The 18,214-nt window shown below is 35.5% G+C and overlaps 1 protein-coding gene across 2 annotated transcripts; it reads right to left on the reverse strand.

Annotated features, from left to right (window-relative positions):
• Positions 1–393: 393 nt before the first annotated feature.
• TIGD4 (tigger transposable element derived 4) lies at positions 394–17,824 on the reverse strand. 2 transcript variants are annotated; one of them, XR_006735376.1, is made up of 3 exons: positions 17,695–17,824; positions 15,314–17,529; positions 394–423 (listed from the first exon to the last, which is right to left on the reverse strand). XR_006735376.1 is itself a non-coding variant. In XM_045552121.1 (2 exons), the coding sequence occupies exon 2, from the start codon at positions 16,983–16,985 to the stop codon at positions 15,375–15,377; it is 1,611 nt and encodes a 536-aa protein (XP_045408077.1). In that variant the 5' UTR covers positions 16,986–17,529; positions 17,695–17,824; the 3' UTR covers positions 15,171–15,374. The 2 variants fall into 2 exon arrangements, 1 of the variants encoding a protein (XP_045408077.1); XM_045552121.1 differs by lacking the exon at positions 394–423 and having other exon boundaries at positions 15,171–17,529.
• Between the last annotated feature and the right edge of the window lie 390 nt (positions 17,825–18,214).

Below are 18,214 nucleotides of genomic sequence, written 5' to 3' on the forward strand. Positions count from 1 at the left end.
TATCCCCACTGAAGCATTCTCCTCTCCTGTCCACCTGTCTTTCCACCAGGCACTTTGAGATCAGGCGGGTAGAAAGATGACCACACAGGTGGAAGCTGTGCCCAGGCGGGACATAGTCGCTCTGCCCAGAGTGTTGGTTTTCCCTTCTCTGGGCCTTTGCTCTGATTAACCATCATTTGACAACAACTGGTCGCGAGAGCAGGGTCACTAGATAGATATTATTAATATAATCGCTTTCAAGTGTCAAGAGACTTCAGTCTTCCTTCAGATGGAAACCCTCAACCCTCTAATTTAAGGCAATTGAATACCTATTCTGTCCCAGGAACTCTAAGGGGAATGGCTTACAGTCTAATTGTGTTTTGTCTTCATTACCTTCTTGATGTTTCCTTTGTACAATTGCTTCCTGGTTTCCTTCTCTGGATACTTAGGGAGAAAAGGCGAAAGTTTTAGATACCTTAATAGGAATTGTGTCGTCAGCTGCTTATGATTAGAAAAGCACTGAATTATGTTGTCTTTTAGTCTTTGTGACTATTTCAAGCTTTTAGAAACCAAGGTCTTATTCATCTTTGCATTTTAAATGTCGTTTGAATTACAACCAGAGGCCTTATTTACCAATATACAGTGTCAAGTCATATTCTAAGAGATACGTATGCAATACGTATGTCTTGCTTTCCTCACTCTTGTGAAGAAGTTAGCCGCATACTTACATATGTGAGCACAGATATATGCATATCTCTGGCTGATTCCAAATGAAATCTTTTTTCCACCTCCATGTAGATACAAAATTTAATTTGATGCATCAAAACTGCTTGGGTCCTGCCTTCCAGAGAAGGAGCTGGCATAGACACAAGGGTGGTATGAGTCTGAAAAGGATGAAAAACACCCGTTTCTTCTTGGTCCTTTATGTGCTTTTGTGATTCATACATAAAATATATTCTGTCCTTGGAAATGGCCCTTTGTACCTCCTCCCCTCCTACCATCATGTCAGAGTCTAATATATCATAGTGTAAGCCAGATATAAGCATCCTTTTGAACTGAACTGGCTGGTAAATTAACTTATGCTAAACGGCTGTCTGCCTGTGACTGTCAACTCTATCATCCTTGTCTGTCTCCTTTTCCCTTTCCCAGACATTTCATTTCATTGTGGATGACATTTCATTTTATTCTCAGTGCCATTTCATCTCTTTGCAATGTATGAAATTTTTCAGTGAACAGAATACTCACTGACCCTTCTGAAACTACAAGGATATTCGTACGCCCCAAACAAGTTCAATAACACAACACTGCTAGGTTTCCCTTCCAGTCTACACTCCAGATGCTGAGTCCTTAAAATGGAACGTCTGTCCCACCTGTACTCAAATCTCAAAACTGAACTTAAGCCTCATTACAGACGCACACTGTCAAGGATAATTGGTCACTGGAAAGTCCATAATGGGCTAGTGGGCAAAAGCAACCTAGAAATCAGAAATCAACTGATATTTTCTGAGCACTTGCAGTGTGACCTTGGATGCTGGTCACAAGCTCACCTTAGGAGTCCATGTTCACTACACTAGAGCAGAGTATTATGATAACAAGAAGAGATATATATTCCTAGCAGAACAATTTTATGGGAGTCCTTTGTAAATATACTAGAGTTCCAAGTTCTTTCTATCTCTTCATTCCAGATATAGAATCTGTTTTTTAATCCCACTATTTATTGAGGTCCTACTAAGTGCGAGTATATCCGTTAAATGCCGAGGATACAAGGCTGAAAAAAAAATAGGTGTGACCTAGTTCCTCCCAAAACCATGGTCTAGTTGAGGAACTAGACAAGAAAATTATCAAGAAAAGGGGATGGAAGAACAGAGTGCTATGGGGGCACACCGAAGAAACCCCTTACCCAGGCTTGGGAATCAGAAGGGCTTCCCAGAGGAAGTAACGTCTAAGCTGAGACCTGAGGGTGAATAGAATTTAGACAAGGAATAGTGAGGGGATGACATCAAAACTCTCCTGTAGATTACATATTTGCTAACTCCTTGTAGTGACTACACACACACACACACACACACACACACACACACACACACACACACACACAATTCTAAATAACTATATTGATGTCTTAGTATTTCATGCTCTTCTGAAATTTAAGATGTAATTCCTGGTTCTATAGCCCAGTCCCTACAGTTCAGGTTTGTCCACATCAACTCTGGTCATCATAGGTTGGCAGCTCCTAGGAGGAGAAATGCCCAACTCGTTTGAAGAGCAACAGTTACCAAGATGACAATAACATTTGTTATACTGTAGTTTCTAAAGCACTGGCATATGATTTATTTCATTTGATTCTTATAATTTGAGAGATTTTATCATTCTCACAACAAAGAAATGGAGGCACAGAGAAGTTAACAGATTTGGCCATAATCACACAACTTTTGAGAATCAAAATTAAGATCTAAAAGGGGTTAGGATTTGTAAAATGCTTTGAACGGTGCCTGTCACATGGTAAGTGATATATGGGTATTGGTTAAGTAAATAACCAAAATATGTTAATAAAATAGGCTTTCTGATTCCAAAACCAGAGCTTTTCCTTGATCACAACTGTTTCGCTTGCATCCTGTAGGGCAGTAGTGTTCTTAGGAGATTCATTGGGGGTCACCTTAGAGACTAGACGCAGAGCAACTGGGGTTCAAGGCCCATCTACCACCCACCCCTAGTCTACCTCCATCCCCAGCTAAAGCAGCTCTCTTTTTTTCTGAGTAGTTCATTTGCTAGAAGGCTTTGGGCAGGGTGGGGAGAGCAGCCTCACCAATGATACAGCATGTGTGTATTATATAAATACTATCTGGAGATGATGGTGATGTTATTGGGAAATTGTAAGCTAAATATGAGAAGAAGAAGCAACAGCTTCCTAATTTCCAAATGCATTATGTCTCATCAGGGAGAATAGGTTATATTAGGTGGATCACAGGCAGAAGTAGCATTATGTCTTCTGAGGGAAAGACCTAGAACTTTTGAGCTTGAGAAAGTTATATTTATACCCCAACCCTTCAACTGGCTAGCTGTGTGAATCTCAGTTTTGTCATTTGTAATAATGGAGCTAATGAACCTCCTTTACAGGATTATTGTGAAGTAGCACTTTGTTTGTTTTATTGCTGTATCCCTGATGCCTAGAACAATACCTGGAATGTGGTAGGTGCTCAATACACATTTGTTGAATGAATGAGTGAGATCACAGTTATAAAACTGTCAAACCCAGGATCTGGCTCATTGAAGATGCTTCATTTTCTTCCTGGGCAGATGAATCAGCTAGAAGGAGACAGAGAGTGTTTTTGGAGAGGGAGTGGAGTGAAACAGTAATAATAGCTAACACTTACTCTATGTACCAGATACTGTTTTACATGCTTTACACTATTAACTCCTTTAATCCTCAAGTCCTACAGTCTTCACCAACTTTTCTACCTGTGCCCTTAGGAAAGTTAGTTAACCTATTTCTGCTTCAGTCTGCACATTTATAAAATGGAAATAATAGTATTGACCTTATAGTCTTGTTATGAGAATGACCTTGGTTAGTCCATAGATAATTCTTAGGACAATTCCTTATACAGACTAAGCACTCAATATGCTTTGACTCTGATTAGGTTGTGAACCCCCCACTACTCCATATTTTACTAATGTGATGTCTTTGTGATACTTTTAAGAGTTTTAAGATGAGAGACATTGCTGTAGGCAGTAAGAACATTTACTAGGGACATAAGATTTAAGCTGGACCTTCACAAAATTTGGATGGGCAGAGAGGAGTGGGAAGGACATTCCAGGAGAAGGGAGATATGTAGCTAGGGACAGTGTTAGAGTCATCCTCTAAAGTACTTGAATTCTGGCTTGACTATTTACTAGTTCCCTCACTTGTAAAATCAAGATTTCTGCCTTATAAGGTTATTGCTATCAGGATGTTATATGAGATAATGAACATAAAATATTTAGCACAGTGCCAGGTACATTGTAAGCACCCAATATGGGTAGCTAGTACTACTGTTACCGCAGATAATGTGAAAACTAGCCAATCCATCCAAGAATTGAGCTAGCTCTGGCTCCCCAGAATGTGTCATTAATTCAGTGATTTTTCACCTTTATAAGACCTTGTAACATAAATCTGGTTTAAGTGGAACCTTAAGCTTTAATGGTTTAGATTTGGGGGATGGGGTGGGGAGTGAGAATTGGTTTTAAGTATACTACTTAAAATAACTTTTATATTTATATTTAAGTTGGTTGCTGGTAAAGTTACTATAAAACTGAATTACTGAAAAGTAAGCCAAATAGTAAGTTTAGCGGAGAGGTGGTTTGCTCTTTCTTCAAAATCTTTAATGCAGACAGAGGCTTGCTCCTTTTAAGTCAACTTGCTGCTTCTGGGGCAAAGAACAAGAAGTAACATGAGCCACATTACTTTCCAGCCACTCCTTAAAATGCTTAATATAAACTTGTAGCTCCCAAAATAATTTTCATGACCTCAGGGCCCTTTTGGACTTTGCTATTTCCTACTTGATCCTTTCATCCAACCCCACCCCAGATATCTTAAAGCATGAGCTCAGGCCTGAGCTCCTTTCATACTTATTGCAGGAATTGTTATTTTAATCATTTTTAGAAGTTTCTTTGTGAAGATTACATGCACACTTGGAATAGAAGGGCATTTTCTCACTGGAGTTTCATGCAATCAAGGCTAGAATTTTGCAGATTTATCTACAACATACACAATCCCTACATGAATCAATGGACACCTATTTTATATCTACCTTTTGAAATATTGTAAAAGTATGTCCTTTCTTCTTTATATACAACACAGAAAACATCAAATCAAAAACTTTAGAAATTCTTCCAAAGTGCCTTGTTCATTCCAGCCTCAGTCATTTGCCCAGTTTTCCTTATCCGAATTTATTATCCTGCATTTCACCTGTCCGGGCCTGAGACCCTCTGCATGAAGCCTTCCCAACTACAGCAGCACACACCAAGTTCTTGCCTAGAGCAGTTCATACCAAGCTCTTCTCTATACTCTTGAATCCTTTTGTCACACTGATTTGAAACTTAGCATATCATGGCTTGTATCATCCAGTGCATTTATTCCATCTTCCCAGCTAGATGCTAAAATCCAAGGTAGAGACCAGGTCTTTAACTCCTCTGTATCTCTGCTTACTACCTAACACAATGCACTGACAGACAAGGCCCTCAGAATAACATTTGATACTTACGTGACAGTTCTCTTCCCAGTTCTGAAATAACTTGACTAATAATGATTGCATGATTGAATCACTATTTTCTTTGCTTTGAAAACAGAAAACACGTCATTCCTGGGAGGTCAGCTTGGGATCTGTAATCTTCAGTTCTTAAATGTTGTATTTCTGATGCTTCACTAGATGATAATATCAGAGAGTGTCGCAATGAGCAAGCCCTTTTTATGGAGATTCAGTGTGGTACTAATTTCAGACTCTGTGTTCAGCTTCTAGAGAGCACACGCCTCAGATAGTTCTATTTATTAATTGGATTTGGCAAGAGAAGTTAATTCCTTGTAAAATAAGCTATTAAAAATAACATTCAAAGGAGAGTTAAAAAAATGTACAAAATACTAAATTGCTTAATTCAAATACAAGTTTAGACAAATAATTCTATTAATATATTTAAAAGTATTTATTGATAACAATGAAGTGTTTAAAAAAGAGAGGCCATATGTGAGATGGTAACTCAATTTCCTTAGCAACTGGGTTTTTTTTTTTTTAACATTTTGTACAGCTTTTAATAATCATGACTTTACAAATAGTGGAAAGATGATGTGAGGTGTCTTAATAGTGAATCTTCTGAAATTTTAAGTAAATTTTATAGGCAGTCAGCATTTTGTATTTATGGGTTCTGCATTCATGGATTCAATCAACCTCAGACCAAAAATATTCGAGGTAAAAAAAATGGATGGTTGTGTCTGTACTGAACATGTACAGACATTTTCTTGTAATTATTCTCTCAACAATATAGTATAACAACAACTATTTACATAGCATTTACATTGTAGTCGGTTTGCTAAGTAATCTAGAGATGATATAAAGTATATAGGAGGATGAGTGTAGGTTATATGGAAATACTACACCATTTTATATAAGAGATTTGAGCATTTGTGCATTTTGGCTCCTAGAACCAGTTCTCTACGGATACCTAGAGATGACTGTACATATCCCTTTTCTGGAGGAAATCTAAAGCTTTCTTTATATTCCCAAAGGGGGCTTTTAATCAAATTTATTGTAAAAGCACAGTGGTATTCCTGCCCACTAACTAGTTTAAAAGGAGAGAAGACATACTTCCAAATTACCTTTATTCCAAATATGTCTCAAGTTTCAATGCATTTTTTTACTTATTTTAAAGTAAACAAAACAAAACACCCTCTACCTTCAACAGTCTCAAAGTTATAAAAGAAAAAAAAAAGACCCACACAGGTAGTTTTCAAAGGCCAACTTTACATAATGATCCCTTGGGCTACAGAACCTGACAAGAATTTCTAGAGTTGCTCTTGAGAGCCTTGAACATCTGCAGTTCTCATAGCAGTCGGGCTGCTAAGTCATTAAAGAGCGTTAGCTTTTTGGCTTGCCTGATTAAAAGCGTAGTATCATCTCCCTTAGGTACCACAAAACCCACTAGAAGCACTTAAGAGATTCCCACAGTGAAATGGTTCTCTGGGCAGTTAATTACATACTATGCCTTTGACTTGAACTTTTCAAATCGCTCAACACAGTGTGTCTATTACACATATTATTGAAAGAAAAAAAAAGTTGCTTGAGCTTGTGGTAAAAGCTCTTACAGAAAATAGAAATTAAAAGAGCTATCTTCTAACCAGGGACATGATGTGGAATAAAGTCAGTTTTTAAGAAGTCTGCCTTCTTGTTTATTAAATAGGGCTGGGGTGGAGCAGGGCGAGAAGAAAAACCGGCTTTCGGTGAAAGTAATTTTAAAGACTTGCTCTTGTTTAATGTGCTCATCATACAGTGGTGAATGATACTCCAGCGGAGAGCACTCTAATCATAACAGAATTTGGACAAGACAGTGAATAGTTCTGCAAATGTATTTTTTTTATCTTTTATGCTAAGGATAGCAGCAGAATATGATTAAAATACCAAAGAAAATGTCCAAAATAAAAAGATTAGAGAAAGAACCTTATCTTTTGTGCTTCACATGTCCTAAAATCTAAATACTTTAATTTTACTCTTCCTTTTTAACACCCGAGCCCCAGCCTGTCATATAACAATGCATCTTGTTATAATGCTATACTAGATAAGAAAAAAAGGGAAACAATTTGTTAAAGAATCATTTATTCCCAAGCAAAATTTTTTTGCCTTTTATCATTTTTTCCCTCCTCAAATATTTTCAAATCTTCCTATGTGAGGCTCAAACCTTAAAATACATAGTTTTCAGGTGGATTATTATTTAATTCTTTTCCAATAGCATTGAAGATATTTTAGCCTCCAAGTAGGATATTAATCCCAATGAAGGACATTAACCCCAATGAGGCCATTTGAGAGCATTGGCCTAACAATTCGAGCTGTTCCATGAAAAACCACACCTCAAAACAGAGAATCAGGAGGAGCCCTGATTATTTTTCAGCCTGTGCTTCCTTTCCACACGCTATTATCCATACATATTTATAGAGAATGGTAGAAAGGGAATCAAGAACATTAATATGAAATGATTAAAATTTATTTCATTGTTTTTGTAAAGATGTATGGTTTTTATGGTATGACCTTATGCATTTGTACCGTATATACCCTCTTTCCTACCAGGTTATAATTTATATTATTAATATTAGCATAAAGGAAATGGGTGCACCACTACAGGTGTGTGTATGGAGTGGGGACAGTTACAGGGACCTTAAATGGGCTCAGTTCAGATTCTATTCCACATTTAGGCATGGCAGGATTTCCTTTCTTCACCCCCACCATTTCATGAGGTCTTCAAGGCTCTACCTATCCTTCTCTGGGGATTTAAAAGGGAGGTTACCCACGTGGAGAAGTGGACAAAATCTGCCAAGGTCTGAATCATTTCTGCAAGGTGGTCACCAAGCTAAGTACTGGCTGCTGTCAAAGGAAGTTCTCCTAGAATTGCTGAGGGGAGGGTGGAGCTCTGATGTAAGCCCTAGGCCCAGGCAGTGGACATTGCTCATTCCAGTGGCAGCTGGGCTATCTGCAGAGCCAACTCAGCTTCCACAGTTCCTTAACCTTCAAATAATGCTCTTCTCAGTGACCTTGGCTATAGTCTTCCTCATTATTGGGTGGTCCCATTGATCTCTCTGCTCTCAGGGCCTTTGTCCATACAGCTCTTTTCTCCCCACACCTGGAGGGAATCTTTTTTAATGTTAGAAGGAAACGCCACTTTCCTCAAACTATACTTTCTAACATTTTTGGTTACATTCCAAGTCCTACTATTCTGCTTAAGGTCCAGGCTTTCGGAAACCAAGATGGGAAGACTTCTTACCTCCTATGTTTTTTCCTATAAATTTGTAAGATAGCTAATATTACCCAGCCTTCCTGCAAAGCCTACACTCCACCTGCCTCACCAGATTTTTCCTTACTCTAGGTGCTTTCTTTTAGTTCCTTAACTGATTCAGGCTCCCTCCCTCCTGGAGCCTTTGTCCAGATGGCTTTCTCCCTCCCTTAGTCTCCCTTGCCTAGTGAACTCCTATTTGTTATTCAAATCTCCAGTTTTTCCTGGACCTTGAGACTAGGTCAAATTCCCATATTATACAATTTTATAAAAGTAGGTGCCACTCCTTCAGAGTATGTATTGCAGTTGAATGTTATATTTGTTTGTGTCATTATTGAGTAATGTTTGCTTCCCCCTACTAGACTGCCAATTCCATGAAGACAGGAATTTTTTTTTCACTCTTACCAGTAAATCCTCAGTGCCTAGCATAATTGCTGAATAAAGTCATTTTTTTTCCTCACTACAATCCAGAGTCACCAGGATTGAATCAATTCTATTTGTGAAAACCTCCTCAGTAACTGAATAAATTAGGTAAGATCAATCTGGATTTCCTGAAGTTTTAGTATGATTTTTCTAACAGAATAATTAAATCTGGAAGACAATGATCAAATATGGAAAAAAGGCTCAAAGTTGAAATTCCACAGCCTAAGTACAAGTAGATGTTGTAAAGAGTTGTTAGCCTTGTAGTAGAATTAAATTGCACATAGTACAGTTTGGGAATGAAGAAATATACTCTTTAAAACTAATTAAGCTTTACTTACTCCTAAGTCCCCATTTCCACTCCATAGCAGAAAAACAACAAACTTAATTTTTCAACTTAAATATAACTAAGTTTCTTTTGGTTTAAACCTTAATTTCTTCTTGGTAATTATTCAGACATCGTAGCATTTAAACTCCTCTCCAGCATTACCTCAGGGTGCAGGTGCAGCACTTGTTATACACAGGAAAGGCATAACAAAACAGCAAACCAGTCCGTATATGGTGTGGAGAAATAATTCTCTGCAAAGCACTCCAAGAGTTGAGAGATGAATGCAATTCTAGATCTTTTTTGGGAATGGTTCTTCATTTGGGCAGGCAGTGACATGAAAATGGCTCTTATCTCTGTGCTGAGTTACCGGTTTCATAACATAGAAAATAAGGCGTGGTACCAGCTAACAACACAGGCAGTAACTGTGCCTTAACAGCTAGGAGAGTTTCGTGGTTTATAAAGAGGAAGTTAGGAGACAACAAAACAATAGTCTCGCCTTTATTTCTAATACAGGAAATAAGACTACCTGTAACTTTTCATTTAATTCTTCAATTAAGGAAATATTTAATCAAATCAATCGTCTACGATTATATCTAATAGGTAGCCCTGGGGATATATAAAAGGATTATGTAACAGTTCCAACTTTAAAAATACCCACTATGTTGTTGAGATTTGACAACTAAGAAAAAATAAGTAAAAGTGGAGTGAAGTAGGCTCTCATTTTGATTTTTCTTCTTGACACAGTGGCTAAAAGTCGTCTGATCAAGGAAGCAGACTCCTTTGGACTTCAATTGGCCTAATGTATGAAGATGAACATGTAATTTATAGTACACTAAACCAGCAAGTCTAGTTTTTCACCAATTCAATATTATGCTATAGTTCCTGTTTTACTTGGCAAGGAATTTTCTAGCCTTGTGGTGACGGTGAGATGTTCAACAAGGAGAATCACAGGAAGAGATTTTTAGTTCCAGAATTTGCAAGTCAAATTTAGAAACTATCTACTTCAGTTCAGGCTAGCAACATAGCATATACACCCAAGTAAAAGAAGTTAAAAAAAAGTCTGAGCCTAGACGTTTTGTTCAATATATAAACATGTATATTTAATCAATTTTCTATTAGAAACAAATAGTTTTCAATCTTTTGTTTTTGTTTTATGCTATTATGGAATCACAATCTTTTATCTGTGGTTCTGAAATACAAAAAACTCTGGAAAGAATTACCATTTGGTGGTAAAAGCTGACCTCACATGAACTTATTTGGCACTAAAACCTATGAAGCTATTAAGCTCTTTGTAATCTTCACACATCTGACTTCATGTGAATATGTTTCGCTGCAAAATTATGAATGTTTGATTGTGGGATGCTGTCCTAGTACCCCCTTGAGGGTGTTATCTAATATAGAGTTTATATAGGCATATTTATCATATAAATTATAAATTACATATTATATAAAAATATATTAAATCTTTTTTCAAATCTGAGAAATTCTGAATTTTAAAACACATATGCCCCCAGGGTTTTCAATATGGGTCTATGGAACTGTATACATTGGAACAAACGTCCTTAACATTTTTGTTTTGTCAGAATAAATTTATATTCTGACAAAATATGTATACATATTAAATCAGATTTTCTGGGTTTGAATCCTAGTTCTGTTATTTATTAGCTGTAGCTATACTTAAATTTTCTCATCAGTAAGATGGGGATGAGAGTCAGAGTTATTCTGAGGATTAAATGAGGTAACACATGTAAAACTCTTACAACAATGCCTGGTAATTAGTAAGCAATGAATATATGTCAGCTATAATTATAATAAGAGTGTACCGATTTATAACCAATTTATCTTTCTAACTAACAGTGCACCCATTTCCCTATGCTCTTGTCTATGTTTGGTACTATCATTCTTGTCTAATGTGACAGGCCAAAAAAAAAAAAATCCCATTGTTTTGCTTGCATTTCTTTGACTTCTAGTGACGCCGAAAATATTTTCATACTTTTATTAACCATTACTATTTTTATACTCGTTTTTCTTGAGTGTCATACTTTAAAAAAGATTGACCCCATTACAAGATTATTAAAATATTTACATTTGCCTATATTTTTTCAAGTATTTGCAAGCTTGTTCATTTCTTTCTTCATTCTGTTCTTCCTTTTCAGAGTTTAATCCTTTTAGATTTCATTTTGGTGTCTGACTTAAAAAAAAAATCCTATATACTTGGCCAGCTGCCCCAATACTAGTTACTGAATAATCCATCTTTTCACCACTTACTAAAAACTCTATTTTTATCATATACTAAATTCTTGGTCTTTTTCTAGATATATTATTCTTCTGATTGATTTTTTTTTTTTTTTTTTTTTTGAGACAGAGTCTCACTTTGTTGCCCAGGCTAGAGTGAGTGCCGTGGCGTCAGCCTAGCTCACAGCAACCTCAAACTCCTGGGCTTAAGCGATCCTACTGCCTCAGCCTCCCGAGTAGCTGGGACTACAGGCATGTGCCACCATGCCCAGCTAATTTTTGTCTATATATATTTTTAGTTGGCCAGATAATTTCTTTCTATTTTTAGTAGAGACGGGGGTCTCGCTCAGGCTGGTCTCGAACTCCTGACCTCAAGCGATCCACCCGCCTCAGCCTCCCAGAGGGCTAGGATTACAGGCGTGAGCCACTGCGCCCGGCCCTGATTGATCTACTAATTCTCTTGCCCACACCATAGTGTTTTGACTTCTGGTAGGTCAAATACTCCCTTATTATTTTGATTTTTCAGAATTTTCTTATATATCAATACACATTTATTCTTCCATATGAAAACTGGAATTATTTTGGAAAGTTTTCAACAAAACGGTATTGGGATTTTGATTGGAATTAACTTGAGGGAAACTGACATATTTCAATATTGAGCCTTCCCATTTATTCAAGGGCATAAAGTGTTCCCATTTCTTCAAGGTGTATATTTCATAAACTTTAAAAGTTCTTGCTAATAGCTACAGCTGAAATACATGTGCCCTTTCAGTTTTTAGCAAATAGGAAACTACATTGATTAATATGCAAATACTTTTATTGGTACTAAGTAGTGTCATGGACTGAATGTTTGTCTCCCCCCAAAATTCATCCCCAATGTGGTATCTAGAGATGAGGAGGTAATTAGGGTTAGTTGGGGTCCTCATGATGGGATTAGTGCTCTACAGGGGACACTAGAGAGCTTGCCCTTTCTCCATGCTCACACAAATAGGTCATGTGAGCACATAGTAAGAAGGTGCAACCCCTGATGCCCCAAAGTCAGCCTAACACTGGACTCTGAATTTGCAGGCAGATGTGTGGTGCTGCTTCTCCTAAAGTGTAAACCTCTCTCTGCCTACCCCTACCAAGCTGGAGCCCCTACTAAACCAGGAATTGACAATGGCCTCTCTTAACATCTAACGTATTTGCTTGGAAAGTTCTCCTTCAACTCTCCCTTTCCTCTTTTTCTCCCACTTCCAATTAATCTGCTTTGTATACAGTGAAAGGGAGGTTTGAGATTTGATCTCAGGTCCAAATGAGAAGCCAGGCAGGCAACATGAAACCCATAGGCCTTGATTTACTCATTGTCCTATTTTATCCTGAACCAAACCTTTCACTACTAGTTCAGCACCCATTGGTAGTGAAACAATGTCCCAAACTGAACACAAGACTTGTTCCTAATGAAGTAGAAGAAAGCAAAAACAGTAGTAGTTATTGAAACAGTAGGAATTTATAAGGCAAGAACAATGAAAATGATGCTACATTTAATTGAAAAACTGACAAACTATACATCATGTTGTTTTTTGAAAAGACAAGTGACAGTTTAATTGTAACTTTTTATTGATTGTGCATAGAGAAGATAAATCAGGAGCAAGATATGTAGCAGTGGTTGTTTATGTCCTAGGAAAAGTTAATTTCTAAAATTTTTGTTCCACAAACTGTTTAAATCTATACATCTTATAAACTACACAGAACAGTGCACAACATTAACAACTTAAAGTTATCTCTGAATTTAAATCTGCAGGCATTTTTTCTTACTCTTATAACATCTTTGTCTTATTTTATCATTTTTAGCTATATTTATGCCTCAGAAATACTTATAGTAAGAAATGGATCATGTTATACGGGGGGAAAAAGTGGGTGCTTTTAGCCCTTTGGAAATATTAAAGTTATTTTAAATATTTTCAATAGAACTACACTGGAACCTCTGTGATAGAGTGGTATAGAATTCACAAATGGTGTGGTATCCCAGCATTTCATTAGTAATAGTGTTCTTAGGAGAGATGTTGTGAATGTGCTATCAGCATGGATTCAGCATATTCTCTGAAATATTAACTACTTTGCCCTCAGTCTCCTAACTCAAGGGAAAAAATATTAACAACAGCATTTTCTTTTATAGAGTACAAGTAAGAAGCATTACAGTATATAGTTAGAGAGATGCTGACTAGGTGACAGGGACCTATTGCATTTTAGTTTTGGCTCTGAGATTTTAACCAAATCATTTAATCTTTCCAGGTTTTAATTTCCTCATCTGTAAAAATAGAGATAATAATTCTTATGTCACAGAATAATTGGAATGATTAAATGCAGCAAAATGGCATGAAGTAGAGAAAGAAAGAAAAAAATTATTGAGAGGCGAGGTACTATAGTTACAGGTGGGGCTCTTAAGAGCTCCTTTAGGTCCATGATTGTACCAATTTAAAATTTTAAATCATATCATTAATAAAATGCTTTTAAATAATCCATATTTCATTCAAAATAAATTTAATTTTAATACATTTTAAAAGGCTTATGATTACTAAATTTCAAGGCAGAGTAAATCAACAGTTGGAAAATAAAAATGTCTTCTATAGATATTTCTTTCCAGATGTGTCATCTTTTGACTGGCTAATAATAATTCATAATAAAATAATCTGCATGTTTCACATTTAAAAAAATACTTTTCAAAGGGGACGCTAAATTAGCTGTAACAAGTTAAATAAGCATACTATTTAAAATTTAAATTTTACAATGGAAAAGTCTGATACATTGTTATAATTTTCCACTGTCTAAAGACTATTTTATAGATAGATATTAAATAATCTCACACAATATTTTAAAACATTCTGTAGAAAAAAACTTCCTCAAACAGAATTTTAATTCAAAATGTTATCCATTAAATTTGGGGAAAAAAGGATTAAATATATCAAAATATGCTGAAAGGACATTTAGTTTTTCCTGAAAATAAAATTCAGTGAAGTCAAGAAAATAATAAATATTATAGATTAAAAGCTTCAGCTATTAAAATTAGAAAAATATCTAAGCACCACTATTAAAATATAAATATCATAAGTTTAATAAATGTTTCAATAATATATTTTTCTATTAAACACATATATACAGGAATACATGTGTAAATATTTAGCAAAAATCCATATCTTCTTATTATAGATGTTAAAAAAAAACCTGATAGGGTCATAGCCTTTTATTGGACCTTATATACAAATAATTTGAAAGTAGTAAGATCTATATTTTAAATCATTTTGGTATATGATAATTTCTTTAATTTCTTTGGTAAAGATAATTTCTTTAATTTTCTTAATTTTGGTATATGATAATTTCATAATTTCTTATTAGAAAGTTTAGCTACTTATGAGAAAAATAAATTAATTTAAAATTACTTTAATACTTTGATACTTAAAAGTCTAGTTAGAATACACATGGCATACATATGTTTTTATAAAAATAAATATCTAAGCTATTGATAGTATTTTGTTTCTCAGACTAGGTAGGTAAATTAAAGTATTCTAGAACATAATCTTAACTTAAAAAAAAACAAAGAAAATAGCAATCAACAATTCAATGTGTACAAATATCAGATAAAGAGTTCCTTGTATGTTTGACATATACACCATATGTGTCAAGTACAAGGCCTCTGAATTATATTTTCTACTCCCCAAAACCTTATTAAATAGAAATTTGTCATTTTTATTTAATCATTATTTGTAAGGAGATTTGCTATTCAGACCAAAGACTTTTGCAATTAAACCAAAGATTACTAGTTTTTCATTTTTTATGTTTAAGAGGTATTTCTCCTTCACATACCTTATTATAGTAAAACACATCAGGAAAAGCTATTAATCTTCAGATGTTGTACAATAAATAATTACTTAGGTGATAAAGAGTTAATAAAATTTTCAAGGTCTGCTAAAGAATCATGAAGTCCATCATTCATATCTTGACTTCTAAGAAATTTTTTAAGAGTATCTAAAGCAGTTATTGCATCATTTTTTGATGGTAATAGGAGTTCAGTTTCTAGAGATCCACCATCATCCTCTTCATCAGAAGTATAAAATCCAGTTTCATCTGATTTACTTTCTTTGGTCAAGACTGTATCGTCACTTGGTGTTGCTTCACATGTCTCCAAATCATCATCCAGTGCAGCATACTCTTCTATAGATAAACCTTCAGGAAATTCCACCCCTGCCCCCAGAGCATCAGCAACCAAATCAATACTAGTATCCTTCTCTGCTTTTGTTGTGTCACTTTCTTCCTTTTGCAACTTGAACCCTGCCTCTTCATAGCTTTTAACAATAATCTCTGGGGTTACAGCCCTCCAACATAGATGTAATGTATCAACTGCATCTAGTAGTGAAAATGTAAATTCTTTGCTGCCTTCAACAGAGCTTAAAAATTTCTTAATGAGACAATGTCGATATCTGATTTTAAGGTTTTTAATAACACCTTGTTTCATAGCTATAAATTTAGAAGATAAACATGATGGAAAGAATGCTAACTCAATGGACTTTAGGTTCTTTACCTCTGGATGTGCGGGAAAAGATTCAACAAAAATCACCACTCTTCGTTGCTGGGCTTGAAATTTCTCATCAAGCTTCTGCATCCATTGTTCAAATATATTTGAGGTCATCCATGCCATTTTATTAGCTTCATAATACACAGGCAATGATTTTATACCTTTGAAACAATGTGGATTTCTGTTTTTTCCAATGATAAGCAAAGGAAGTTTCTCTGAGCCATCCATGTTTGTGCCAACCACCAAAGTTACTCTGTCTTTGCATAACTTTCCAACTGAGCATGTTTCACCTTTAAATGCAAATGTATTTGTAGGTAACATTCGATAAAGCAGCCCAGTCTCTTTTATATTAAAAACATTTTTAGGATGATAATCATTTAAATAATAAGGAAGTACATTTTGGCACCAGACAGTTGAAGGGTCTACTGATAAACCTGTAGCTTCTACAGGTTGAGATCTGAATACTAAACCATACCTGGATTTAAAACGATCCAGCCAACCATTACTGCACTTAAAATCATTATGACCCAGTTTCTGGGCAAAATCATTAGCTTTTAGACGCAACATTGGACCATTAACCGGTACATTTAGACACTGAGCAATTCGATACCACCTCATTAGTGCCTCTTCCAGATCTGTGTAAAAAGCAGTTCTCAGTCTTTTTCTCTTTGGATCAAATCTTAGAGATTCAAAAGCTTCTAGAACTTTGTCTTTATTCTTCATAATAGAAGACAATGAATTCTTCTTTATTCCATATTCAGCTGCAATCTCTGCTTTTTTCTTGCCACTTTCCACTGCATTTATAATGTCGATCTTTTCCTCAATGGATAGGCTTTTCTTTTTTTTCACTGTTACTGGCAGAGTTGAGGCATCCGTTACTGGCACGGTTGAGGCATCCGTTACCGGCACAGTTGAGGCATCCGTTACTGGCACAGTTGAGGCATCCACAGAAGCTTCTGCCATCTCAATCAATGCTTATGTAGAGATCTCTCCTCTTACTTCCTGGTGTCTATTTCTTTAATTAAATTTGTTTAACAGTATGATATGGATTATTCCTTTCAATCCCACCTCATGTATTAAAAGCTGGTAAGTGTCTAATAGTCTTATTCTTCAGGAAATTGATGACTATACTTTTTCAAAGGATCTGAAGAAGATGCAACTAGAATATGTTAGAAGAGAAACTTCCTTCGTAGAACCTTGTGTAGCTAGCTCAGTTTATAGTTTATCCCAGAGTTCTAGAAGTCAAGCTAAAATAGAAATCTCATTATGTCAAACCTGTCCAGTCCTGCTGATATATTTTTGGAACTTCAATCCTTTAAGATGATCCATTTTATCCATGCACACATTCAACCTTCTATTAATTCTCCACAGAAGGCCTCAGAGATAAGAAAAAAAAAGTTCAGAAATTTTCATGCAAAATGTTACCCATTAACTTCCAAGTCTCTTCATGGTAAAGAAGAAAATGATAGAATCCTCCTAGAACTTGCCAGCAAATATTCTTCTATCTCTTAAAAAAGTAAAAAAAAAAGAAAGAAAGAAAGAAAAAGAAAGCAGCAATTTTAGTGAATATCAAAAAGAATACTTATACCAATTATTATGCTCTTAATAATGAAGAGAATGGGAAAGTGTTTCTGAGAATATAATAATCAAAGCTTCCAGGAGAAATGCTTACCTCCTGAAGAGCCTCTGTGAAAAGGTCTCTGGCTCTGCTCTACGCATTTGAATTCTCACTTGCCTTTTAATACTGTATAATATATAGTTCTGAAATAAATCAGACAAATTTAATCTGTTTTGAAAATGTGGGCCTACCAAAATTAAAGAACTAAAAATGATGCTGGACAGATCCTTGGTGGCTATTTTTTACATGAGGTCACAGACTGCACCCTCTAACTTCTCTAAAAGAAAAACAGACAGTAGTCACAAGGTTCAACTTTTAATAGCACATGGGAGACAGTGTCTCCTTTACAGAAACTGCTTCACTAACAAATCAAGTGATTGATAATTCCATTTAAAAAAATCTAAATCTCATTCTACCTAAAAGTTTAAAAACCCAATAACTCTTGTATTCATTTACATAGCAGCCAAATGTACAGAGGCCAGAAATACTTGACAAAATTCATAGGAATAAACAAATTATTAAGAGAACATAATGCAGAAAAAGACACAGACTAAGAGTAAAAAGAAGAGTGATC

The sequence above is a fragment of the Lemur catta genome, chromosome 5, assembly GCF_020740605.2.
Source record: "Lemur catta isolate mLemCat1 chromosome 5, mLemCat1.pri, whole genome shotgun sequence".
In the NCBI taxonomy this organism is placed as follows: Eukaryota; Metazoa; Chordata; class Mammalia; order Primates; family Lemuridae; genus Lemur; species Lemur catta.